The sequence below is a fragment of the Anas acuta genome, chromosome 8 (assembly GCF_963932015.1).
Source record: "Anas acuta chromosome 8, bAnaAcu1.1, whole genome shotgun sequence".
Taxonomy (NCBI): domain Eukaryota; kingdom Metazoa; phylum Chordata; class Aves; order Anseriformes; family Anatidae; genus Anas; species Anas acuta.
Window position 1 is genome coordinate 24011416 of NC_088986.1, and position 25665 is coordinate 24037080.

The 25665-nt window shown below is 38.7% G+C and overlaps 2 protein-coding genes across 3 annotated transcripts in view; one reads left to right on the forward strand and one right to left on the reverse strand.

Moving 5' to 3' along the window:
* Positions 1–25665, forward strand: part of CDC73 (cell division cycle 73) — a 98213-nt gene that overhangs the window by 44397 nt on the left and 28151 nt on the right. The gene's annotated exons all lie outside the window — the stretch shown is intronic.
* Positions 7776–16110, reverse strand: B3GALT2 (beta-1,3-galactosyltransferase 2). Of its 2 annotated transcripts, XM_068690632.1 has the most exons (3): positions 15510–16110; positions 14827–14992; positions 7776–10652 (listed from the first exon to the last, which is right to left on the reverse strand). In XM_068690632.1, the coding sequence occupies exon 3, from the start codon at positions 10521–10523 to the stop codon at positions 9255–9257; it is 1269 nt and encodes a 422-aa protein (XP_068546733.1). In that variant the 5' UTR covers positions 10524–10652; positions 14827–14992; positions 15510–16110; the 3' UTR covers positions 7776–9254. The 2 variants fall into 2 exon arrangements, with proteins under 2 accessions (XP_068546733.1, XP_068546732.1); XM_068690631.1 differs by lacking the exon at positions 14827–14992.

The window sequence follows — 25665 nt, forward strand, 5'->3', positions numbered from 1 at the left end:
TCTGAGATCTAAAAGACTGATGCTTATTAGAAGCTTTGAAAATGTTGTACAGAAAAGTCAGAAAATGTAGTTTGGTATTTATCACGACAAGACAGACTTGTTATCTTCTGAATGCAATCTCTAAAAAGCTACATTTAGGGAATTCATGTCCGTATGTTTAAGAAGAGACCAGTTAGATTTTTTTTATCTCAGAGAAATCACTAGTGTGTTCTTGTTGTGTTTAGATGGGGAGATTGTTGGAGGATTTGTTTGGAGAATGGCTCAGTTCTTCATACAGCATTTACAGAAATTGCCTCCATGTAGTATGTTATCACGTATCTTTCTGATATATTGGGAAAATGCTGAGTTGTGAAGAGGCAGTTAGCAAAGGAAGAAAGTAGGACAGCAAGAAAAGAAAGCTTTATTGACCACTACAAGAACAATTCTGGTTTTGTTGACTTCCCAAAAGCTGGGACAAGCTAAGGCCATGGATTGCTGTGTCTGTCTCCATTGGCCACTGCCACAAACCAAGTGCCAAGTTACTTGGTTGGCTATGCAGGGAGCCAGATCGTTTTTTTGTGGAGACTCCTCTCGTTGTGATAATTTTCCATTTCAAGTAACTGACAAAGCTGGTGTAAAATGTGTTCAGCAAACATTGAAAGCTATTTTTGCTCAAATGTCTTCAAGTGTCATAGGAAAAAAAAAATGGGAACCTTCTACCACTTGGCATTCTGTGTCTGGACGTGCTGAGGAAGGCATGGCTGGATCAGTCCATCCTTTCAGCACATGAACGCCATCCAACTCTGCAATTTGTCTTAATTATTTTCATCATTATCTTAATGCTGAAATGATTGTATCAGTAAATGTGGTTTTGTTCCCAGCACTGCAATCTGACGGAAAAGTACTTTGCCATCTTCTAGCTAGTGTACAACTCCGTGTACTGCTTTCTGAAATGCTGTTGCACACAGGTGGTGAGGTTTGGGAGAACCAGCATGTTGAGTAGCTTTCATGCTGAAAAATTAGAGCTTATACTGACAAAATGGGAAAAAAATCTGGATCTTCAGAATATGGAAAAAAAAACATTTAAAAAAGGCTTACTCATTTGTTTTGAGTGAATCATATATTAGTACTTTAGCCACAAATCTCTCACAGTTCCTCATGAATAAGGAATTTCTAAGCTGCTGTAATTCCTTTCAGTATAGCTTTGTGTAAATAACAGCTTCCTGGTGGTGTAAATACTCACAAGTCTAAGAGACTGCTGTGATAAGGAATGGGGGAAAAATTGCTTTATTCCAAGTAAATTATTTTTTTTACAGTGGAGAAAACTGTAAATACAGGACTTGTAGATATTTTTCTTACAGAAGTAGAAGAGGTAAAGTATTAATATTGGTCTGGTTGTCATAAGCGGTCTAATGCACAACAGAAGTCATGTTTGTCAGGTGTGATTTACAGAATGCGTGCAGAAGATGGCAGTTACAGAAAGTGTGTGTTCAGATGTGTGAAGCTTTCTGCTGAAAAGGAGGAGGGGTAGGAAAGAAATGTGATGGTGTTCTTTATTCCAGCTTCTCCATTCTGCTCTGCTAGTGTGAAAGTTGGACAATAAATCATTTGAGGAGTTTACCTTTTCCTAACGTTCTAACAGTAGAAGTTATAATGGGGAAAAAAATAAACCAAAAAAAAAAAAAAAAAAAAAAAAACAACACTTGAGGGACCCAGAGAATGCTGTGCTGTTTTGTTTGTTTGTTTTACTGAATATGGCAGCATGAGATTATTTTTTTTTTTTCAGGATTAGAGCCTCCAGATTACTGGGAGGAGGTTGATAGTCCTTTTTTGAAATCAGTGGAAGTGGGTATCTTAAGTTGTTTTAAGTATCCATTTCTCAAACAAATTTCTAGTAGGAAGAAAGTTGTACTATTGCCAGATGTAGCAAGCAGACTCGGCTGCTATTATGAGGGACGTAATTCACAACTGGATAATGTGCAGCCATAACTATGGCTTTTGAGCTGGAATAAATTGCATTTTTTACAAATAAAAGAATTGAGATAATAAAATAAAAGCATGTTCTGTCATTCTTTCAATTTATGTATCTATTTTTACCATGTTGAGAATACAGGAAATAGTTAAACTTTTTTAAGTAATGTGGTTAACTTCCAAAACAGATAAAGCAATATTGATTTTTGGTGAAATGATAGGAGTAGTCTGCTGCATCTGCTTTTAAAAATTGCTTCCAACTTGAAAGACAGAATTTTCTCATGACATCAGTAGGGGCGTTATTGAAAATACATTTCAGTTGAAGTTGCATTTTATTTAGGATCAATGAGATCCCCCCCCCCTTTTTTTTTAGTGCCTAATTGTGCTTACAGCATAAGCTTTGCAATTTGCTTTTTGTGGAACAGATGTGTTGTCCGTTCAGGTATGTGTATGATATTCACTCTTTTTAGAGTCTTAAGTAATGTTAAGAGCATACCTGAATTAAAATCTTGTTTCTTTAAAGTATTTGGACATAAAAAGTATCTTCTTCCATGCTAAAAAAGAATCAATAAAATACAAGGCCTTAAATTATTCAAAGATGATACAATGGGAAATTGGTTATTCTCTTGATTCGCAAGGCTGGATAATTGAGTTAAATTTTTATGTCTACGAAAATCAATGCCTAGGTGGACTTTGGAGAAATGCCTATAAAAAGACTGGCATTTGCATTAACTGGCAGTACTGAATTTTTACATAAAACTTTAGACTGAGTCACAGATGGCGTTTTCCAGTGATTCATTTTTGTTTTATCTTGCATCAACCTATATGTTATGGCACAACAGGCTTTAATTGTGACGTAGATTTTTTTAAATATGCCAGATGCATACTTCTTTTGGAAGTGATGAGAGCAGCAGTGAAATCCTGAAAAGAAACCTAGAATCTCTTTTATTTTTCAAATATTTCTTAGACCTCTACTTGTTTAAATGCAGGGTATGTTAAATATTTAATAAAGGCAGTGAGCTAGGGTTTTGTTTTCCTTGGTGACTTGTTTGGTATTTTATTAACAAAGGATTTCTTGTGGCAGACAGTTTTTCGTGTTTTAAACCTTGAGCTTGCTGAGACATGGGAACACTTGGCCTTTCCACAACAAAAGATGTTGTTTTTTTTAAGAGTGGAGGGATTTGGTGTTTTTATGATGGTATGGAAGATTTTAATTTTTAACATTATAAACACTTGTGTTAACAGGGGAAGAATGGGGTATGTGTAACTTCTTGAGGACTTTGTGTTATCTCTTACATCCTTGCAGACATGGCTATTTCCTCTGGGCTGTTGTTTGTCGTCTTGGGAAATTTTAATCCTTTGATTTCACACTGTTCTCAGTCTCTTGATCTTCTTTATGTTGAATTAATTGCTAGACAATATGAAATCTGGTGTCCTTAAAGTATTAGAGTAAGAAATGTTTTTGCACACATCTTTCTAATGAGGGAAATAAAAATAAAAAGCCTTTTCCATCATGCCCAAATTAGGTGTCTTGGAAGGTCATTGTGAGTGGTTCACTGAGTATTGATACCCAAATGTCAATTAATATTGGATCAAGCTAAATGGGCTAAAAGGAGATGGATGCACTTGTTTTGATGCACTTGTCTTCAGTGATGTATGTTCTTCAATATGTGTTTATATATATATATGTGTGTGTGTGTGTGCGTGTATATACACACACACATTGTATGTATGGCTTGCAGTGTCTTCATATTTGAAAAATTTTATATTGGTTACATGGTGATAAAAATTATAGAATAACATCAACTTCTTCCTCCTTGCTCAGGCAAATGATACCTAGAAGACAGCAGGAGCAGCTCTGCTCACTCTTTAGAAAGTGTTTTGCAAAGTGTTTCTTTCTCAGGCATTCCCAGGTGAATGAAAGCCCTTTCAGAAAATTCCCATCAAACGTTTTAGCAGTCCTGACTTTGCCACCTGGTACAGCAAGTAGGCACAAGCTAAGCATTTAAATGGAAACCTTTGAGACTACGTGAAGCTTTAAGCTATAAGCATTCCCTGAGCTCGAGGGACATTATTTTATTTTTTTTAAGAGAGTGAGAAACGACTTGAGGTTACTGTCTCAGTCAGAACATTTTGGCCACCAGCACGGCCCTGAGAGCAGTGAAGGGAATGGTTTGTGCCCGGTGGTTGGAGATGCACAGTAGTTAGCTCATGAAGCAAAATGCATCATTACCATCATCCAGTTAGGGTTATCATGAAAACTGTCGGATCTAAATGCTGAAGAGTTCTTTTAACTGTTTCCATGGTGATACGAGGAGAGCAACATGGTGGTTTTCATCTCCATCCCATGTTCAGCTCAATTCTTCCGCAGTTGTTTAACTGTGAATCGAAGGTACCGGCTTGTGCCAGGCTGGCTTTCCTTTGAGTTAGCCAGGGACAAATGAAGAATATAGTGAACGCTTCCTTTCAAAATGAAATGTAAGCCCTAGATAAAACTGATCTGGCTTTCTGGGCTGTTTTGACTGGGTTGGCTCTCCTATATGTAAAATAGTTGTTCTGGAGTTACTGACCTGCTGCTATTCATGCTGTTGTGTCACTGCTTGTAATTACTTTGGTGCAGGCTTTAATAAAGGGCATTCACTGCAATCACAAACCAGAAATCTGGTTACAGGAATAGGTTCACCTTAAAGTTTTATTTCCTCTATAAGGGGGAAAGTACAAACACTTCTCACTAGAAACTCAGATGCTGCTTTCTAATTTGGCCTCACTTTTAGTGCTTTCCCTTCATCATTGAGCCTGCCCTTGAGGTGTGTTTGTGTATGTATTTTTTAATCTGTGTGGTGTTGATCAGGTGCTGTGTTTTTAGTCTCACTCCTCTGTTTTCTGATATTCAAGAGCTTTAACTGACCTGCTGCAAGCTTGTTCTCTACGGCTGTCCCCCAGCCTCCTGCCCCAGAAAGCCTTTGAATTAATTCTTGCCTTGGGTACAAAGCAAAGGCACTGTTCTCTCCTTTCTGACCTACATTTGCACGGTGCAGCATTGCATAGCTCGCAGTGCAGCTTCCCTGCTTCCCTCCTCTCCCTGTGTTCCCCTTGAGTAGTGGCCAAGTCTTGCAAAGCAGAGCTGGACGTAGGAGGCTGGGTGGACAGGCTGGAGATGGAATCTGTAGGGATACAGCAAATGCTGTATGTGATGGGTATGATCCCCAGCCTGGAATTAGTGGGGTCAGGAATGGTGAGGCTGTACCACCCGAATCACACGCTGCTTTGAAAGAGCAAACTAAGAAATGAAAAGGGGAGATGCATTTAAAATTTTATAGGTGCAGATGTTATAATGTAACTAAATTGTCCAATAGTTCCTTGTATTCTTTGACAGCATAAAGTGAGGATTGAGAAATGAGGTGTAAAAAATGGAAAACCAAACCAAAACAAAAAACAAAACAAAACAAACAAACAAAAAAAAACAATACATGGAAATTGATGTTTTTAGCCAAGTAGTTACAAGCCTGTTCTTGCTAATGGCATGAACAGAAGTAGTAGTAATTTCTGTGTTCTTCTCTCTCTTCCATCTCTTCCTGGGAAGTTGTCAAAAATTGCAATGAGCATTCATTCAAGAGATAAGATGTTCTTGCAATGTGGGGATGATGTAGATATTTTAGATTGAAGTATGACTGCAGATTGTGTTAATGTATTGGGAAATCGGGAGGGATGAGGGGCTGTCTAGAGTAATGGTGTCTAGGTTCTATGCTCATGCTCATGCCATGCCTGATCTGGCATTGATTTTGAGACATTTTTAACCTGAAACCTAGTCTGCCTTATTTCTTTGAGATCACTGCAATCGTATAATTTTTAATTTGTAGGACAGAAATAACTTACAACCTTTAGATAAAGATCTTATCAGACACTTTTCCCCCCTCAAAGCAACCACTGAGGCTTGTAAGTACCTTTTACTAGTATTTCTTTCAGACTAGAACAGAACATGAACTTCATCCATGAAAAAATCTGTCAATGGCTGGGGATAGGAGCAGCCTTTGTACTCCAACAGCTGTAGTTGTTCACTTCACATGCTCAAACCTATTGATACAGGATCCCTAAATAACTGGGATCAGCGGTACAACTGGAGATGTGAGAGGAGCAGTTCTGTTGGTAAATAGTAGTGTGAGGCTTTATTTTGGTTGTCTAGTATAAATCTTCACTCAGTTTAAAGTCAAATAAGGAAAAATTACTGGATTTCAGTTTTTGTTCCCCTGCTTACTTTGTCTAATATGTTTCTTTGCCACAATGATGGTGCTAATGACAAGGCACGTTTTCCTGTAATAAGTCATGTTTTTGCATTTGATCTGAAGCAGACATAGAAAGGGGGGGAAGGAGGGGACGACCACAAAACACATTTAAAGAGAAGATTGCACAAACTTCTATACTTTTTTGAGTAAACTAGTGTTACTGATTTTTTTTTTTCACTTCATTGTGGAAATATTAGACCTAAACACAAACTTTTATCCTGTTGCAACTGACAGAGCATTTCTTGTCTTGCTTTCTGTCGGGTAGGAAGTGCCAGAACTTGCCAGAGGTTTTAATGATGGAAATGATTGCACTGTTTTGATATGAACTGTTGTTATGCTCTTCCAGAGTAAGCAAGTAGCTTCAACACAAACTATAAAGTGGCAGCAGCATCTGGAGAACGGAAGGTAGATCTTTAATTCTGTAGTTGCATGTTTCACCATACAACCTCTCACTCCTGCTTTTGCAAGCTTCATAACAAACTGAAAGAAAACACTTGGATAAAAAAGATCTAAGTAGCCTTTGACTGTCTTGATAGTGATTCAAATGTGTTGATAGAGTAGTTTCAAATCATACCCAAATATTAATACAATTTTTAAGAAGTAGGTTGAGCCTTTAAAAGGGCCTTATGAATGGGTTTTTATTTAACATCTTGTACTCCTCACTACTATTTTAACTAGGAAGAAGTTCAATGTGCTGAACTTGTAGGTATTCTAACTAATTCTGCCAAACTCAGGCAGATTGGCATCTTGCATGAACTCCGAAGTGAAGTACCCAAGAGGTTGTTTGGCTGCCAAACTTTATAATGAAAGTGCCAAACTATTTAATGTTCAGTTATTAACCTCCTGGATTAGACCCAGAAGCTAGTAACAACATTTCGAACTAGCCAAAGTTGGGAAGATCCAAGTAGAGTAAATAGCTTGAAAGTACTGAAGGCAGGGACTGGTGCTCAAGTCCTCACCAGGAAGGAAGGAGTCAGAAGAGAACTACAAATAGGCGGTAATGTTAAAGAGTGTTCCCAAACATTTCAAATGCAGCTTGTACTACTTACTGTGTTACATGAATGCCTGTAATCATCACCACAACTAAGTCAATACAATTTCAATTGAGTTGGAGAACGTTGTTCTGTTCTGCATAAATTTTACTATTTTCACACACTTGCTTTCCTCAGAAATGTCCATTTCTGTGGTTAAAGGTATGACAGTTTATTGGAGGACCACCCAAAAAATAGTGAAGAGCAAATTCCCTTACCCATCTTTAATAAGATCTCCTTTGAATTCCTTAGAGGACTAGACCAGTGCGATACAGTCTGCTTATGTGCCTAAGTTCCTGGATATAGACAGCTTTAGGGCTGCTGAGAGTGCTCCGTAAGATGATTCATCTTTTCATTACAAAGAAAAAAAAACCTGCTGTGTTCTCTGTATTGTGCATGCTATGAAAACTACACTTTAAGAATTAGGGAAAACTGGAAACGTCAGTTAATGCTGAAGCTAGCAATTTATTTCTTCCTGAGCAGCTTTACCATAAAAAGTGAAGGCTGAAGGACCATAAATATAATCACTTTTATTAAATAATAAAAGTACATCAAATATTTGTATTTTACCCAATTAAAAAGTACTGGTCAAACAGAAAACTAATCACAGTTCCATCATTTACTGCTTAATCAAATGTGGGTATTGCTTACCCTGGCACTGTGATAAATAGCAATAACCTGATTCTGATGCAATGCTTCTGTAACTTTGTTGGAAAAAGAACTTTAAAAGTTCTGTTCTGTTTGTTAGAAAACTTGGAAACCTGTAAATAGATTTAAGCTACTTCTTCAATCTTGTTTTCAGTGGCAGATGTAGCTTTAATTTTTAAAATTGCTTCCATTTTGTTCTCTCCTGTATTGCTATCTGGACACGTCAATCTTATGACTTAGTCCTCCCCATCTATAAAGTGAAGTGTTTGGCTTAATTTCCTCTAGCAAACTGATTTTCACTTGACTGGTGGTTTTTTTTGTGTGTCTAAAAGGCAGTAAAGAGGAAAATCAAAAAAAAATTTTGTAGGTTTTCTTCCTCTTATACAAAATAGAACGTCTTTGAGACTGTAGTGAGATTTGAAGCTCCATTTTGCATATCTGATCAGACTTTGAGCTATTGTGAAGTTATGTAAAGAAATTAATAGCAGATTGAGTGAATTTGCACGAAGATGCCAAAATGAATGTTACTTGGCACCAGAATTTAGGAGCTTGCCCTATGACTTCTACAGAATTAAGCAACTTTGTCACCTCTTTCAGGGGGATGTAGTTGAAACTGGAGTTGAATCAAGAACACCAGTAACATTTCAGAAGGCGATGTACAAAGTGGTAGTCTGAACTTTGTTTTCATTTATCCTTCTTTTTCCTATTCCCTCCCAAAAAGCAACCATGCCAGAACTGGATGTACTTTAACAGAGTCCTTTTGCATTGTTTTAGTGTTCTTTTGGTAGTGTCCTAATTGTAACTGCGGCACTGCTAAATATGTTGTACGTTAAAGAAGTGTATAATAATTTTCATGTGGTATTTGAAAGCAAAACTGATCTGCCCTTTGTGCATTTCCTTTGTTTCTCATTTTTCACTTTACTTAAACCAATTCGAGATAACAACAAATCATTACACTGTAAAGGACTAGAGGTATGAATGCATTTTTAAATAAAATTTGTGTGGAAAATATGCTCAATTACATTTTATTGGCACAGAAGTCAGCAATTGGACCACCAAAGTGTGCATGCTTATTATTGCACATTAACACAAAAATCCTTATCTCATCTTTTTTCTTCAAATTTGCTGGGAAAACCTTTTGGTTATGGTTTCATAATACCAGTGTTATCAAGAACTATACTTTTTATTTTAAATTAAAAAAATAATTTTCAGACTCCACTATGTGAGATGGGGATCAACTAAAGGCTGTCCCGTGAAGCTCATCCATTTTTCACTGTACATGCGTTCAGCGGTATTTACAAATTGCACGTGGGATACATTTGCTAGAGGGAGTGCTGTCCTTCTAGTGCAGTTTACGGTGGCGATACCTGCCTGCTTTTTCTTTCGCTGCATTGGCACAGGCATTGTGCTTATTCTGTTGTAAGTGGTTCCAGTATTTGATCAGTTCACTAGGTTGGAACTGATGGGAGGTAATTAGGTGGCTATATTTACAGCTGGAGTAAGAAACTCGCCAGTGATTGAAGACAAACTCGTTGGGTGGAGGCATGGGGTCAATTCGCAGCTTGGCAAGGCAGATCCCCACGTATACATCCTCTAAATGTAAACGTCTGATGCCTAGGGAGACTTTGAAGATTTTTTCTGCTAAATCTCCAGAAAAAACATAACCAGTTCCAGAGCAGAATACAGGATAACGTTCGCTTGGATACAAATCAGGTGGCATGTACCACTTGCTGTCCTTGTTCCTGTTAGGTGCGTAACCTCTCATTAAATAACCTGTAAAATATTTGTGCCTTGGAGGAAGTTCTGGTTTCAGAAGCTTGTGTATTAAATACTCAGTATTGACAAACATATCACTGTCAGTTTTCATAACATACGGAACACTTGGACAATAAGATGCAACCCAGTTCATTCCCATCAGAGTTTTAATGGTTAAATTATAATAGGTGTCTAAATATTCTTGTTGAATGATGTCATGGTATTGTTTACTTTCCTCTAGTATGGTGCGCTGGAGGTATCCGTTTATCTTGATGCTTAGCCCCAGCAAAAAGATGCGAACAATTTGGATGCCAGGCGTCAGGCTTTCGTTACCCCAGGTTTGTCGAATCGCCTGTCTGGCTTCCACTTGGCCTGGCTCTGCAGCAATGAGCAAAATGAGAAAAGGGGTCTTCTCCTGGCATTTGTCAGGCTCATTGATGATGTATTTGAAATGATACGAAGCTGGATGCCCAGCGCCTTTCTCGTTGTAAATACTTCCATTGGCGCTGAGCGTGTTCTCCAAACCGGTGACTCCTTGGGGTGACAGCTCGGTGTTGTTGGAGTTGGTGACTGTTTGAGGCCTGAGAGTCTGAGGTACGGCGTCCTTCCACACATTCCTTAGAGAGCTGTGGTTCATCTCGCTCTTAGTAGACCTAAATCCTCGTATAGTGTAAGCCATGGGATTCTCTCTGAAAGCAGCCCTGCCCGGCAGCCAGTCGTGATGATTAAAAAACAGAAACACAGCAAAAAGAAACACAAGAGAGACCAGGCCAATGAGATGGGTGCGAAATAGAGACCTTTTGGTATTCCAGGTCATCTTTGCAAAGCAGCAGTGTCGTCTTCTCCACTGAAGCATGTTGTAAGAATCCAATGATGAGACAATGGCCAAGCAAAATGCTTTTCCCTTCTTTTCTGGATCCACTGCTATTCTTTGGTATTCATTTTCTTTTGCTTATGTTGAGTGATTCTCTGCAAATGGCTCACTCTGCAAAGGTTTAAACAAACAGAACATAAATTGTTAATTTTACCTGCTCATAATATAAAAAGCTACAATGAGAAACTAGACATGAACCTATAATTTAGTCATGTGGGTTTTTTTTGTTTGTTTTGGAAAAACAGCCCATGTTAGTATGAACAAGGTCAGACTCGTGATGAAAGACAACTTTTATCAAAAAACAAAGTTATTTGATTTGCTCGCTTATAATTCTTTTATGGTAAGAGTTGAGAATACCCCAAAGCAAACAAACAAAAACTAGAAAAAGTGGATCATGCTAGCTGAAGAAGTGTGAAGTAGACATAAATAGCATCATGTATACTGACTGAAATCCTTGTATGGTGCTTGAGGAGGACTGAATGAAAAGGGCTTGATACCAGATGGAAGGTTTATTGGCATTAATTAAAATTGATTTGACATGCAGAGGCTCGTACGGTTCAGTTTAAAAACCCTTTTTGTAAAATGGTCATGTAGTGGTGGTGGGACAGACGGTGCAGGGCTGATTATGGCAGAGCTGTGTTAGTCACAGTACACTGCTTGGCGTGTTTCCACCGGCCCCGACTGTGCTCAGAAAGTCAATGAGAAGGTGCACCTGTCAAAATTAATTCTCAGGGTCCAGTAACCTCACTGCACAGCCCTTAGATGGTAACACATGATAACGTTTTTGGTCACCTTTCAAGCACCTTTAACCTTCTGCTCCACAAGGAAGGAAAAGCTTCAACTCCTGGCTGGTGTGCCAGGCTTGTGTGCAGCTGATTTACAGTCAAGCTGTTGATTTTTAGTGGGCAGAGATCTTAAGTAAATGCTCATATTAACAAGAAGTAAAACTGCACGGCTCTAAGTTACTTTCTGGCAAACTATCTGATGAACGTGACTCTTTTTTCCCTCTGTGGATCTAAATGTAACTGCTGTACTTCAGTTATCATGCAGAAATGTGAAGTATTGCTAATAGCAGCTGTAACTGTAGGAAAAAGTGCCAAAGTAGTCTGTGCTTCATTTTCTCCTAAATTTTTTTCATATTCAAGAGCAGAGTCAATATGGCAGCTTCATGATGCTGCATATTAAAAGCTGATCACATCATCTTGTAAATGAACCTTTCACTGCACAGTAGCAATTCGTTTGCGATTTTCAATTTGCTCTAATTTATTTCTGGGCCCTAGGGTTTTGTATAGGAAAAAGGATGACAGTTGAATAAGGGTCCCACAGAAAATGCTATTTTTAATATAAATGTGTAATTTATTAATTACTTTGCTATCTTCTAAAACCAATATTTGGATTAATTTCTGCATTTAAAATCTAAGTGACATGTTATATGGGGAAATTACAGGATTTTACGCTGTAAGGAAGTAATTTAAGAAGAGATGGCAGTTGAATAATATATTATTATGTGTGACTGTAACGTTCAGCCTGCCTAGTTAATGTAAGGGGAAAAGATGAGATTTCAAAAAGGATAAGGAGAGACATATAACTAAGCTTTATTTTAATTACTGTGTCAGTTGATATATAAACAGAGTAATGTATATGCAGAAGACATCACTCACAATATTTGGAAGCAAGGGGAAGTATTGCACTGAGTTGAAACTGTAGTTTGTCTGTCTTATTAACCTCCACCAGGAGGAGCAAGTAAGCGGGGATTTTAGCTGTGGTTTGTAATGATAAATGTATCTAAGAAGACAAAACTGCCCCTTACTTCTTTCTGAAATGGCAAAATATTTGCCTGGTGATATGTTAAGCTCTTCCCTGTTGTTGTTGCATCATGTTCATGAGTTTTGTTTTCAAGCTCACTGAAAGCATTTCTCATTTATTATTATTTTTTAACTGCTTGGGACTGGTGCTATGTAGCAGAAACTGAACTATCTAAAAATTATTTTCCACTCCACAGATGTTAAACCTGTCTCAAAAATATGCTGCTTGAGAATCAGCCTGAAATTTCATGCTGTTCTTCTTAATGCTGCTTAGCTCAGAAATTAAACCTTAGGGTAAAAAGGAACTAAGCCCCTGACGTGGAAGATATATGCTTACCTGTGCATTTACACCTTCTTTTTCATGCTTAGAGAGTGAAAGCCTGCTCTCCAAACATAATTTTTAAAAACATAGTTTTTAGTTTCACTGTGGTGTGCAGTGAGTTTTAAATGAAAATGCAGCCTTTTGGGATGGATATCTCTGTATGAGCAAACACAAATGTCACTTCAAAGGGTATCCTAGAGCTCAGAGAAAATAATTGTTCGATACCAGCTTGGAGGGCAACTGTGGGAATGCTTGATGAATTATCAGTCCATTTCATGTGCATGCTGTTTAGGAAGAAGTCAAAACAAGAATTGCATGAAGAGCTGAATGCAGAGTAGCAGCTGTAATTTGGATTAACTTTGCCACACTGAATTATTCCACTTCTAAAACTTCAGTCGTTAGATGCAAATACTTAAGCAAATCTGTATCACATTACTAATCTGTATTTAATTTTTAGTTAAGGTAGTAGGCTTTTTTTGTGCTCCTACTTCACACGAGAATGAGTAAAAGGGAGAATGTGGTTATATGTTACTTGTGTGAACTTAAAATTGCTGCCTTTCCATGATGCACAGAGAAATGGGGTTAGAATGGGTGAACACCCCCCTCCTATTTTTGACTGCATGTTCACATTGTGCATATTAGATTTCTGATGATTTTCATCTCATCTACCATTAAAAGCTTATTTTCAGAGAGGTACTTTCTCCCTTAACATGTTTCCTTGATTTTTTTTCAAGGTGGGAATTTCCTAGAAAACCTTCAGTCCCTGTTTGCCCTTTAAAAAGGCCTTGTATGGATGAAGGAAGGACCCACACCTGTTTCTTAGCATCATAAAACTATTGACTGAAAGGAAAAAAACACACAAACCACCACAAACAACAACTTTGTGCTTTGGTTTCGTTGTAATTCAGGTGTGAAACATTACAGTGGGCATTTGAAATCCAGCAATAGCAATTGCTCCACTGAAAAAATATGTGCTGGGATGTGTTTAATAAAAGTAGAGAGCTGTCAGTATGTATTAAAAACAGCATCAAACAGTGTCATGAGAAAAACCATTATTTTCTCTCAGTTTAATTAGGGTTAAAGCACTACTGCATTTGTCTGATTAAAATTTCATTTCACAGAAGCTTAAGGACAGGCACCAACCATGGGCAGTAGGTAAAAACAAAAAGCAAATAACCAGCTATAACCTAAGGTCTCTATACAGGCACCTTGTCTTCTGAAAGTATCTTGCTGCACGTAACTGCATTTCGAAACTCTGACTTAGAGGAGTTCTTCCTTTTGGGCACTTGGTCGTGCGGTCCCTGCTCTGTTGTCAGATGCCGGGTGTGTGCACTGTGAATGCCTCCTCGATTTTGGTTTGTGGTCTGTGCTCTGACAGCGTTTCAGCTCTTTGTACTTTCAGCCCTGCTCTATAATTGCAGCTTTGCAGACTGAAGGATTCATCTCCCTGTTTACACGCCCTGGGTTTTCGTATTTTGATTAGCTGTGGGCAGATTGTTTAATTAGAAGAGTTCAGAAGGCAGCCTGAGCCGCTCTTCTGACAAACAGCAGCAGTTGCATATTAGGCCTCACGTACCGTGCCTGAGTTCACTTACAAACTGCATTAATGTTTTGCACAGCACAGGCAGTGCTCAAGGTGAGGTCTGATGCTCAGGCTTTAAAATGTCAGATAGGAGAGGGGCACCGCCAGCTAGGCGTGCTTCTGCAGAAGTACTGCCTGAGGGCAGAATTTGGGGTTTGTTTTAAAAGTCCTGGGAAGTGGCTTTAAAAGTGATCTGAAATGGGTGACTGTGAGATGCATCCCTAGGTCTGGGAGCTCTTTCCAGTCACGGTTGCTTCTCTGCATGTTAGCATTGCCTTGGATAAAGAAAGCTCATTTATGTTGCCGATGTGGGGATTTATGGCAGCTCACTGGCAGATCCTGCAGATAAGCACTTTCATTTTGTGGTGCCTAAATCACTATAGATTTGGGTCTTAAATTTCTATTGTAAATAGTAACCTGTCTTCTTGCTTGCTTGCCACATTTGATGAAGTATTTAAATTTAAACAACAAGCAGAAATGAATGACAATTAGTTTGAGTGCCATTTTACAACCCAAGTTAAACAGGCAGTGTTTTCCTATTAAGCAATGATGGCATGAGGTAATTTACGTGCTCACCATTTTGAATGTGTAGCGTTTGAAGGTTTCCTTTTGGGATCTCAGTGGAGCCTGATGTTACTTGTAAAATGTGGTGCCTGATCGTGCTGCTGATGGTTTAAATCATGTCCGGTCTTTTGCACGCTCCCAATTTATGCTTGGCCGATATTAGTCTGATGACATTTTGCTGTGTTTCAGGGGCAAAAAAAGAGGAAAGCAAGTGTGAAAAAGGTCTGAAGGCACTTTTTAGATAATGTAATTTGACTGCACGGTCTGTTTTGATGGTTCAGTGCTCTCAGTGTGTGTCACATCATGGCCATTTTACCAGTGCTTTAAGATTACTTCAGATAAGGATTAATTCTGACCTAGTTTCTGAGGATTTCTAACTGTTTTTTTCTAGATTGGAGGCTTTTGAGTTTTTAATTTCTCAGTTAAATGCAATCATTACAGTAGCTACATTATCCCTTTAATCCCTCCTGTGCCCACACCAACCTTGTGCAGGCTGTAAGCAGTGTATTAAACGAGTCTGAGATAGTGACATTGTTCGGGGTGGTGAAAGGAAAACCTGCTGGAATTTTTCCCCTGTTTAGAGACACGGTTCGTTATCTCTCCCGGGCTCTGCAAATTAGGAATGATCATTATCTGCAATGGCTGAAAAGGTAACAGACAATTGAATGAATATCACACACAAGGATTTGACATACCTTCCTTGGTCAGGCCATTTATGGTGCGAGGATTATACCCCCAGAAAATAGTTTTGGCACGCCATCACTTCAGCAAAAAAGATGCTATCGAACATGCGCACATCCCCCAGCAGTCTGCTTCCTGCGATCGCTTTTCACGGTATCCAATCTGTCCATCTGTCTGCCCGTTGCCGCGTTACCTTCCCTGCTCATAAGTGTTGTCCTTGTCTTGGGGCTTTTTGTTCATTGTTCGAACAAAAGGACAGTAGTTCCCGTTCCTGTTCCGATCGGGCTCGTCTGGCGTTCGCAGCCGATGTCTTGGAGCTTTTACATCTGGTGTTTCCCTTGCCGGACAATGCAGTGCTGTGTTCCCTTCTCCTCAGTATCCATATTTCTAATGGTAACGTTAGCTGTGAGTGCTAGCACGTAGTGGCTCACTTGCCTTCGGTAATAGGATTTGCCTCTCTTCCCTCCTTCATTGTTGCTAGGCAGTAGTAGAAATGGGTTCGAGCTGTTTGAGGCGAGGATTGTGGTCTCTGAAATCCATTCCGTAGTTCTTCAGCTGCTGCACAGGCAGGCAGCAGTTTAAATGTGGGCTTTGACAGATGCTGTCTTCTGACAGAGCAGAATTTAACGTCATTGCTTGGCTGAATCCCACGTGATTGTTTGCATTCATTTTGACTAAATCCAAAGGCAGCCAGAAACCTTTACAGGCTCTTGCTCCTGTGTGATAAATGATACATATTCAGTACGAGCACAATGATAGGTGAAGAGTATAAAAATTGTATGATTATTAAATGGATGATTGAAGGTTTTTTCAAATTGTTTTCACTTTTCCTTGACACTGTAACTTATGATTCTCTGGGGGATTTTTAATGCGAGACATTCTATTTCCGTTTTCCAAAAGCTGTTCTGCACTGCAAAGGAATTATAAGTACTTAAACACAAAGCTTCATTTAACCCATTTGGTGCTCCTAGTACAAATTTTTTGTGCCTACGTGATGACAAGAGGAGGTGTTTCTTTGCTCATGCTTCCTTTACACATGCTTCACATGCTTCCCCTTTGAAAGCTTTTTGTAATCTTAGGTTAGTCAATTAAGCTGGATGGCACTAATGTATAAACACGTGCTGTTAAGCTGCCTTTTTGCTGTTAATGGCTTTCTTCCTTGGTAAAGGTCGAAGTCTGCTATTGCAGGACTGGGGGCACTTGATTTCAATTATTGATGGATGTAAAATGACTTGGTTACAGACATACCTATATTACAGAATTTGTCTTTCTGGTCCCAGTGAAACTTGTGTGCCTTTCATTTCTCTTCTTTCAGTGACTGGCCATGCTATGTTGAAGCACCTTATTATATTTACTATATGCTACAAATAAAATTTGTCAGTAGGGAATTCTGAAAATAGAGTACTAGCAGCATACTTACCAAAACATTCACTGGTCAGTGCATTTGTCCATTCTTTTTTTTTTTTTTTAAAGCTGAAGATTTCAGTGACTTGGACTTCTTTTTTTTTTTTTTTTTAGCTAAAGGATAAAGCAAGCATAATTGGTCTGTCATATGGATTGGGGAGGTGCTGCCTTCACTGGCAAATAAGGCTTCCCCAGGCAGTCACTGTGTTTTACCACCCTAGATGCATATTCTGCTAACTTACTAGAAACATGATCAGATTGATAAATCATCTATGCATACTAAATTTCTCTAACTTTGCCTTTAGCAGATCTTCACTCATCTTGTGGAAAACTAAGGAAAAGCCCCCGCCCTCCCCCGCTACTTTGTATTTGTACATGTGACTGTAGCTTTAGGGAGTCAAAGTTTCAGGAAAAAAAAAAGTTGTTTTTATCTAACTGCCTTCTTTAGCACTTTTGTATGATACTGCAGGTTCCTGGATATTTCAGGAGGGTGGAGCTCGCTTCGCTCTGGAAGTATGACCTGAAGATTTAAGTAACCTTGTTGTGGTTGTAGGTTGGAATAAGCTTTATTTTGGCTAAATCTCACCATGAAGGGTCAGTGGACTGCTTGTTCTTGATCCAAGGAGTAGTATGTTCCGTAATGTTACTATGGTTACATCTTAAATTAGAAGCTGCAGCCTTAGCCTTTGAGATGCTTCCATCTCTGAAAGCTGGGAAGGAGTTGTACCGATGTGAGGATGTGCCATGTGTACGTAAGGAACGCTAGAGAGATACCGTGGCCAGTGCAAGGGTGACTGTGCAGCGAGTTCTGCAAAATTAGAAACAGATGCAAGGGGTCAGATAAGATGCTTAGAATAACTTAGGCACAAGACGACTGTGAACCAGGCAGCATGCATCTCTGCAAAACAAAGGTGTGTAGCCCTGGAATGTTTTCTTCCAAAAACTTTAAAATTTTCCTTTGTGTAATTTTTTTGTAGGGTATCAGTCAAACCTTGTCAAAGTACTTCGAAGATAAATTAGACCCTAAGGCTGAGCCATTTAAATCAAGTTCTCTCTTGACAACAGTAACAGAAGTTTCTCAAATGAATGTACAGTGGTTGCAATAGTCAGGTGTACTGCTTAGGAAGAAAGATAATTTTCTGCCTGGTGGCCACGAGTCCCCTGGAAGCTAAACTAAATACATACATCACAGCTGACATGTAAACCCAATGTTCCCATATGGGCCATGCTTTTTGAGTACTCCATGAATACTCTGCAAAGATTATTCCATTTTTATCAGAGTGAATTGCAGTATTATTTCAGTTGTAATGTATTTAAAGCCTTTCAAGTGACAATTCAAAATGATTAATGGCAAGACTTCCAGAGGTAGTTATCTTCACTTTAAAACTTCTATTTTTCTTTTCAAAATGTGTTCATACATGATATTAGAATGCTTAGTTCAAACTTTGTTAAGGGTTGTTATGTGTATGGCCAGTGCCCATTTGTCTCTGCTTCAAAAAGAATACATTTCCAGTATGGCATTTAGATTAGAGAGGACAGGGTTATAGAATATTTGTAATGCGAGTGGCTATTTTGTGATCCCAGTGTGTTCCTGAACTATCATGAGGATATTTGGAACTGAATGAAAAATAGCAATCGAGAAATGACCACAAGTGTCAGTATCGCCTGCCTTATTTTCCTTAGCAAAATTTCAGTATTTCTTATTTAATTGTGAAACCCGTCTTACACTTGCTGCATTTTTATAAATGGTTGAGATTTTGCACTCGGTTGAAATGATGGCTTAGCCATAAATTTAGCGATTCCACTAATCTTTGAATGTTTTGCATTTAACACACAAATACAGCAATAGAGATCAATCTGAGATGACAGAACACGAGAAAAGGTTTCCAGTAACTGTGAAATGTGTGTATTTTTATGTTCCCTAATGAGCAGTTTATAATTGTTCTATCACTCAATAAAGGATTTAAGCACATCCCTGAATTTAGCGAAGTTGTTAGAGAGAGAAAAGACCAGATGATCTCTTAAAGTCTGGAGGGCTTATTCCATTGGCCCAATGAAAAATTTCAAGGGGATTTTTCATAATTCTGAAGCTCTTAATGTTTTTTATTAAGTGAATAGATATTCTAGCTCTCCAAGAAGAATTCAGTCCTGGGAGTTCATACAGTTCCTTGTGAAGAGCACAGGTCAGGAGTGCTTCTAAAATGCAACTGATCAGCCAAAATGTAGCTGCTTTCAGTCCACTTTCCTGTTCTGTTTTTGCATTATATGCAAATGTTGTGTATTGGACTACTGACCAGAAGCATTTCTTTCCTCAATAATGTGTTGTTTTGTCTCTATCACATTTTCTCTCCTTCCAGTGTTCTGATTTTTCTTGTCTTTCCCCCAGGCTTTGCATCCAATTATTGCTGATCTTAAGTGCTAAATGAGGATTTTCTTTCCAGGGGATGGACAACATAATTTCATTTATATTGTGCAGCATTTTTGGATGTGCAGCCTCTCCCCTGATGAAGTGACATGCCAGTGCCAGTGGTAGTGTTTTCTGCCTGTCACAAGTGTTCCTTTTGCATTCTGAAAAGAGCGTAGACTTTATGAAGCTTTGATTCAGCACAGCGGGAGAGAAGGCCAATGAGCAGAAGTACCAAACGTTCAGAGGCAGTTTAAAGAACTGTGGAAAATAAACTTACGTTTTCCCCTTACCTTATGACCTTTTTCATTCCAGCTGCCTGCACTATAAGATCAACTTGCCCCTAGCATCCCCCCACACTTTCCCAGCATGAGAATTTGAAATGAAAAGTGAAAATGTTGTAGGAACTGAGACTTTGCTGAAGACCTGGTACTTTATATCAAACTTCTTTCAAGACAGGAACGTGGCATCCTGGTGAAGTTAACAGGTCACCACCTCTTAGGCCTAAGGAGAAAAATGCATTGTTCTAGCTTTGACAGCCTGCCTCTTACCACCTGCCCTACCCCTTCTTTCTGCCCAATCTGTTCCCAAAAAAGGTGCAGAAAACCCTTTTCTCCTTTAGGCTGTCTTCTGGCCTTTGAAGCATCCCAGGGATTTGAAGAGTCCTGGCCCCTCAGGTTCGCTGCCCAGACACAGAGCTCCTGCTGGAGCTGCTGGACGAGCTGTGTCCATTCTCTGAGACTGAGAGAACTGCAGCTCTGATGTTCTCTCCTTGCTTATTTGTTTGGCCATCTATACGGTTGGAAGATACATACTCAATGTACTTACTGAATATGGGGGCGTTTCATCAGCCTCAAAAACTCCTGGTTCTGTGTGTTAAGTTGACATTGGCGATGCAGCTCTTCACTTCATGTTAAATAAGGTAGAATTGAGTGGCTGGACTTTCAGACCTGTCAGAATTTCACCGATCTGGAGACAGAGACTTGTATTGACTCTTTCAACGTGTTACATTTCCTCAGTAGCTTGAGTACATTAATTTCTACAGCTCCATTCTGTAGGTACCCACATTTACAACTGATTTTGTGGGATATACAGGGTTTACAGTAAAAACCACAAAGGTTTAGTAAATGTCTTAGATGCCTGAAGCCTTTTCTTGTAGCACAGATACTTAGACTGGGAAAAGCAACAAAATCTGTGGGAGAAATCCGTTCTCCAGTGATCTGAATGGTGTTATCCCAGTAATAAATTTAAATAGTATTAAATAGTTCATATTCAACGTAAAACTTGAATCTTAACTTGGAAAATAATTCCCTTTTTAAGAGCAGTTAGCTACTATGCTCTTGGACACATTGGGGAAACTAGAATTACTCCCAGTATCCTGCATACCAACTGCTTTGATAGGTTTACTTTGGCTTGGCCAGGCAGAGTAGTGTCTGTTTTTTCCCCAAAGTTGTTCCATGTTAATGATACCCTCAACTTAGTGGTTTCCAGTCAGTGTATATTAATGAATAAATCACCTTAATACGTTTAATATGTTTTATCATGTTTTGTACTTAAATTCATTGAAGTGATTGACTGTTATTTCAAAGTAACGTGTTCTTGGGGGGAAATTTATTTGGAAGTATTCATTTTTATGAGTTTCTAGTGAGCAAAGAAATCAAGCTACTGTACGAAATGACTTCCCATGTCTGTAGTTGCTGATCTGTCCTACAGACTTTGTCTTTCTGCTTCTGAAATTCACTTTACATTTCAATGACAGCATTCCTTTAGTTACTTCCGAGGAAATGGAGACTATACCGTGGAAAACATTCTTTTTGTCTGGTAACTATGTTCGTAATTCCTTCTGTAATTTGTGTAAGAGTCTAGTTTAATTTTGTGAGCCTGAAGGTTTTTTCATGTAAAATACTGATGTATAATCAGAATTACTGGGATTTGGCTAATACTTTAATACATGACCAAGAGGAAGTCATTAGAGCTTGGCTTGCGTTCTGTTAATTGTCAGAGAATAGTGGTTCAGAACTAGAGAATTTTTACTTTGCTACTATCCTCAACTATATTTCAGTCATATTTCATGTAATTTGGGGTTATCTAATGGAATAAGAAAGTAGAGGCAGCTCTCTTGCATCTTGTCCGTCTCAAGGCATAGTATTGAAAATCATTAATGTATACTGTACGCAGGTTTGTATTGAACAGGAAGAAAAATATATTTAATGCTGTAGTCCTGAGTACAAAAAATTTGGCCTAAAATTAAAGATTTTCTATTTCTATGATAGAGATATATTCTAGTAACTCTTAATCACCATCTGCGAAGCTTTCTATCTCTGATCCGTATTACTAGAGTGAATTTATAGGGAGCATCTGTCATCCTTTTAAAATAAATAAATTTATCTGTCATATTCATAAATCCCACAAATCTCATGACCTTGGACGACGGGTTGCACTTTGCAGATTCTTTTTAAGTCTTCTCTCAAGGATTTGTGTAACGAAGCATTTTTCAGAAATCTGAATGCTTTTTTTTTTTTCCCTCCCAGTTAATGCACGTTTGAGCTTTACTCACATGCAAGGGTTATGGTTTATAGTTCCAAAAGAAAGCAGCTAGCTTTACGGAGTCCAAAATTTTTTTTCCCTCCAATCTTTGGGTCTCTGTACAGTTTTGCTTAGAGTTTCTTATTTTGCCAAGTATAAAAACCTCAGTGATTCTATTAATATCAGTAAGAAGCATAGTAATGCAAAAAGAAACCCAGTGGATTTCTAGTTCTGTCACATTTGTAAGCAAGGAAAGGAATCAAAATGCCTCCTTAACCAATTTTGCGTGGAAAAAGGCCTGGATGCAATAATTAGAGTAAAGGGAATCCCCGTTGCTGAGAATTTAGGTCACCTCGTATTGAAAAGATAGCTTTTGCCATTTTATTTTTTTTCCTTTTGACCCTATGTCGCATTGTGTGGAAGCATGCACCAGTATCATCTGTACTTTAATGCTGGCTTTGCCTAATGACAAGAAGGCTTGTTTTGTTCTGTGTAATTAACTTCGTTATCTGAGGTGGGCTGGGGAATGGCGTGGGGAAGGAGATAGCCCCGTAACGCGGGAACTGCTGGACGTGGCACGAAAAGAGCAGCTTCCTTGGGTCTCTGCTCTTCCCACAGTGGCAGGTTGGTTGGGACCATTGCCAGGTTAAAATTGGATCTGTGTATTCACATGATAATGCCCACAATCTAATAAGGCTGGTGGAATGTCAACCATTAGGGAACAGATGCATCAGCCTACTCGGAATGGTCTGGTGGAGTCGGTTCGGTCCCGGGTGGCCGGAGCTAATAAGCTGTGATGGCTCTGTGTCGGGTTGCTCGCTTGTTCTTGAAACAATGCTGCCGCATACATGAGATGCTTGCAAGATTTATAAATAGTAGCTCCATGCTGTGTGGCAGTGCTGTTTCAGAAGCCCCGCTAGCCTGGGAAGGAAGCTAGCAATGTTTCTGCGGAGCTACCCTGAGCTAATGAAATCAGTAAATCTAAGGCACCTCTCATCAAGGATGGAAAATCTGCTGCTTGGATTATCTCATTGATTGAGATCTGATGGCAGCGATAGGCTGCTCTTATATAGAATGGCTGTCATTGTGGCTTGTCATTATTTTTTACCTAATTTCCAAATATTTCTCTTCAAAATAGGCACTAGTCAATGACACAAATGTCTGAGAAGAAAAAGGCTTTTGCTGTTCCTTCAAAATAGGCACCTATTCAACTACACAAGAATATCGCAACATAGAAGTGAAGAAATAGCTCTTGAATAGTTTTTCCTTGCATTTTCAAAATGTCTTTTTAGAAGAGCAAAGGAACAAATATGAAGGTGTGAAGTTTCTGTGCTTATTACCAGCCCTTTTGAGCTACGTGTAAGCTACTGTGTGCTGTCCGTTCTCAAAAGGTGATGCTGCTATTTTGATTTTGTGTTTTTTCTCGTAAAAGTAGAGCAGCACCAGCATAAGACAAGGAAATTATTGGATGAGTCCCTGTGAAATTAAATCTGTTTCTGACTGGTAAAGCTCTCCAGAGCACGTACAAAAAGTTCCAGAGTGTCATAACAGAGGAATCTTGTTGCTCTATTTTTTTTTTTCCTCCTCAGCGAGATCATTCTTGGCATTGAGAACCTTACCATCTTCCAAAACATTGTCTGCTCTCTGTGGCTTACTCATTTTTATTTCCTGCCACCTAAGTGCTCAAGAGTTTTCCAGTGAGGGGATCTTTCTTTGCAACAGATTGCTGTAAGAAAAAAAAAAAAAAAATCTTGTTTACTTTTTGTCACTGACAGTAGGTTTTTTCAAAGGCAAAATAACTGTTTGAAGTACCAGGACAGCTGTGAGGGCTGAAGGAGAGCCGAGCAGGTCTTACTGCTTAAGGCAGATTTCCTTCAGGTACTCTGTGAAATCCATGGGATCATTAAGGACAACTGATACTTGCTAAAAAGTGAGTAGCAGAAATAATAGTTGCTCTAAACCTTGCCTGTGCCTGTGCTGCCTAGTGTAGTTCGTCATCCTAACTTTATTCACAGTAGGAAGCTACTACTTAGATCAATTTTTGTGTGGATGTATGTATATACAGACAGAAGAGGGCATTTGAGAACTTTTAAAAACCTGTTTTAAAATATGCTTTTGAGCCTGTCCGTTTAGTGGGGGGGTATTTTTTTCTGCAGTGATGGATGAAAACAGTATAGAAGTCATAGCATAATAGGAAGATCTGAAAGTTTGTGAACTTCATGTATGGCTCTTATCCTGTCATGATCTTTGAATAGGATGCCCCCTGACTGTATGAGTGAGACCTTGCCAGCTGACCTTCATTTAAGAGGATTGCATTTCTGCACTACCGAAAATGCAGCCATGCCCTAGCTTTTTCAAAGAGCATTCGTATTATAAAGCAGATCTCATAATGCAAAAGCCAGAAGCTTGCAGATGGACTATCTAGCATATGGATTGTGTATAAAATGAAAAAATAAAAGTTGAATGCTGTCATCTTTGTGCTTTGAGAACGACTTAATTTAATCTTCGCTACGAAAAGGAGAATAATGGGCAGTTTAGATATAATGCCAAAGGAAGCTGGAAGTAGAGGCAGACTTTTCGAAATGGAAGAAATTGTTTTGCGTGATACGGCCAAAATCCTTCCTGTATTTTAACATAATACATGGCTTATCACAATTAATTTTTTACATAGGCATATATCATTGACTTTGGTATTCTGCAATAGGGTGATAGGAATGGTGCATTCATTCAGAATACAAATGCATTAGTGGCTTTTGTTATCTATTTGCTATATAATAATAGCAATAAGAAGTTAAGTTGCATGCATGCTAGTGCAAAAAAAATTGAGGTCAATTCTTTCAACCTTGATATTAGTTGAGAAGTACAAGTAACAAGCATTGGTGCTATCCTGAAAATGTGGTGTATGTTCTCCTACTGTTCATCTTAAACACGAATCTGTGGTGCATGAGACTATAAGGTACTTGTGTCTCACCCAGGTGACCGTTATATCATGATGAAAACTACGATTCTGTTGCTTGATTCACATTTGTGATTTCTTTTGGTTGGAGGAAAACAACCCTGTCAAAAAGTTGTATAAATTTTGAGTGCTGGGCTTTCAGAGCTCATTTAAATGAAGGGAAAAAAAAATCAAACCAGTACCTTGTCTGTTTGTTCTTTGGGTACAAAATAGAAAGCTTGAGTTAGTTATAATGTTTGGAGAACAGTTTCATCAAGGAATCTGTTAGGGAAGTGTAAAAGCTTAGTCTAGGAAATTTGGGGTTTGAGGTTCAGGTGGTTTCATAGCTGTTCTGGCTGCCAGTAAAGTGATTTAGTGCTATGTATTAACGATCCCTGCAAAATGCATTAAGTTTTTAATGTCAACATCTTTACCTAGGAAGGAAAGCTTCAGGCCTTTTGGAGTTATCCAGTTGTACTACGTAGAAGACTTGGGGGTGGGGTGTTGATTTGATCTATTTTGAGTGCCCTTTCATAATTTTAAACAAAATAATATTTTAATGAAAGTTCTGGAATGAGAGTTCTCCAAGGAACGGCCTGTAGCAGAATAGATGTCACTGGCAAAGCTGGGAAGTGAGAGGATGGATGAACAGGACCACCACAGGTGTGTAACAGTACCAAAACCTTTACATTTTTGTTCTGTGCATTTAACGGTGTGTGCAAGACTTCTTTATAATACAATCCACAGCAAAGATATAGGTGGTCTAGAACACAGTACATCAAAACTCCTGTGACTGGTAGGAGTGAGGTGCTAATACTGTAAATTTTAGAAATGCTGGGACAGCAGAATATCATACCGAGAAAGGAGAGTTACTGGTTCTTACTGGTGGTGGGAGCAGCCA

What these genes read in the sequence shown, in the direction of transcription:
- B3GALT2 (XM_068690631.1), bottom strand. Translation starts at nt 10,523, where the DNA reads ATGCTTCAGTGGAGAAGACGACACTGCTGCTTTGCAAAGATGACCTGG.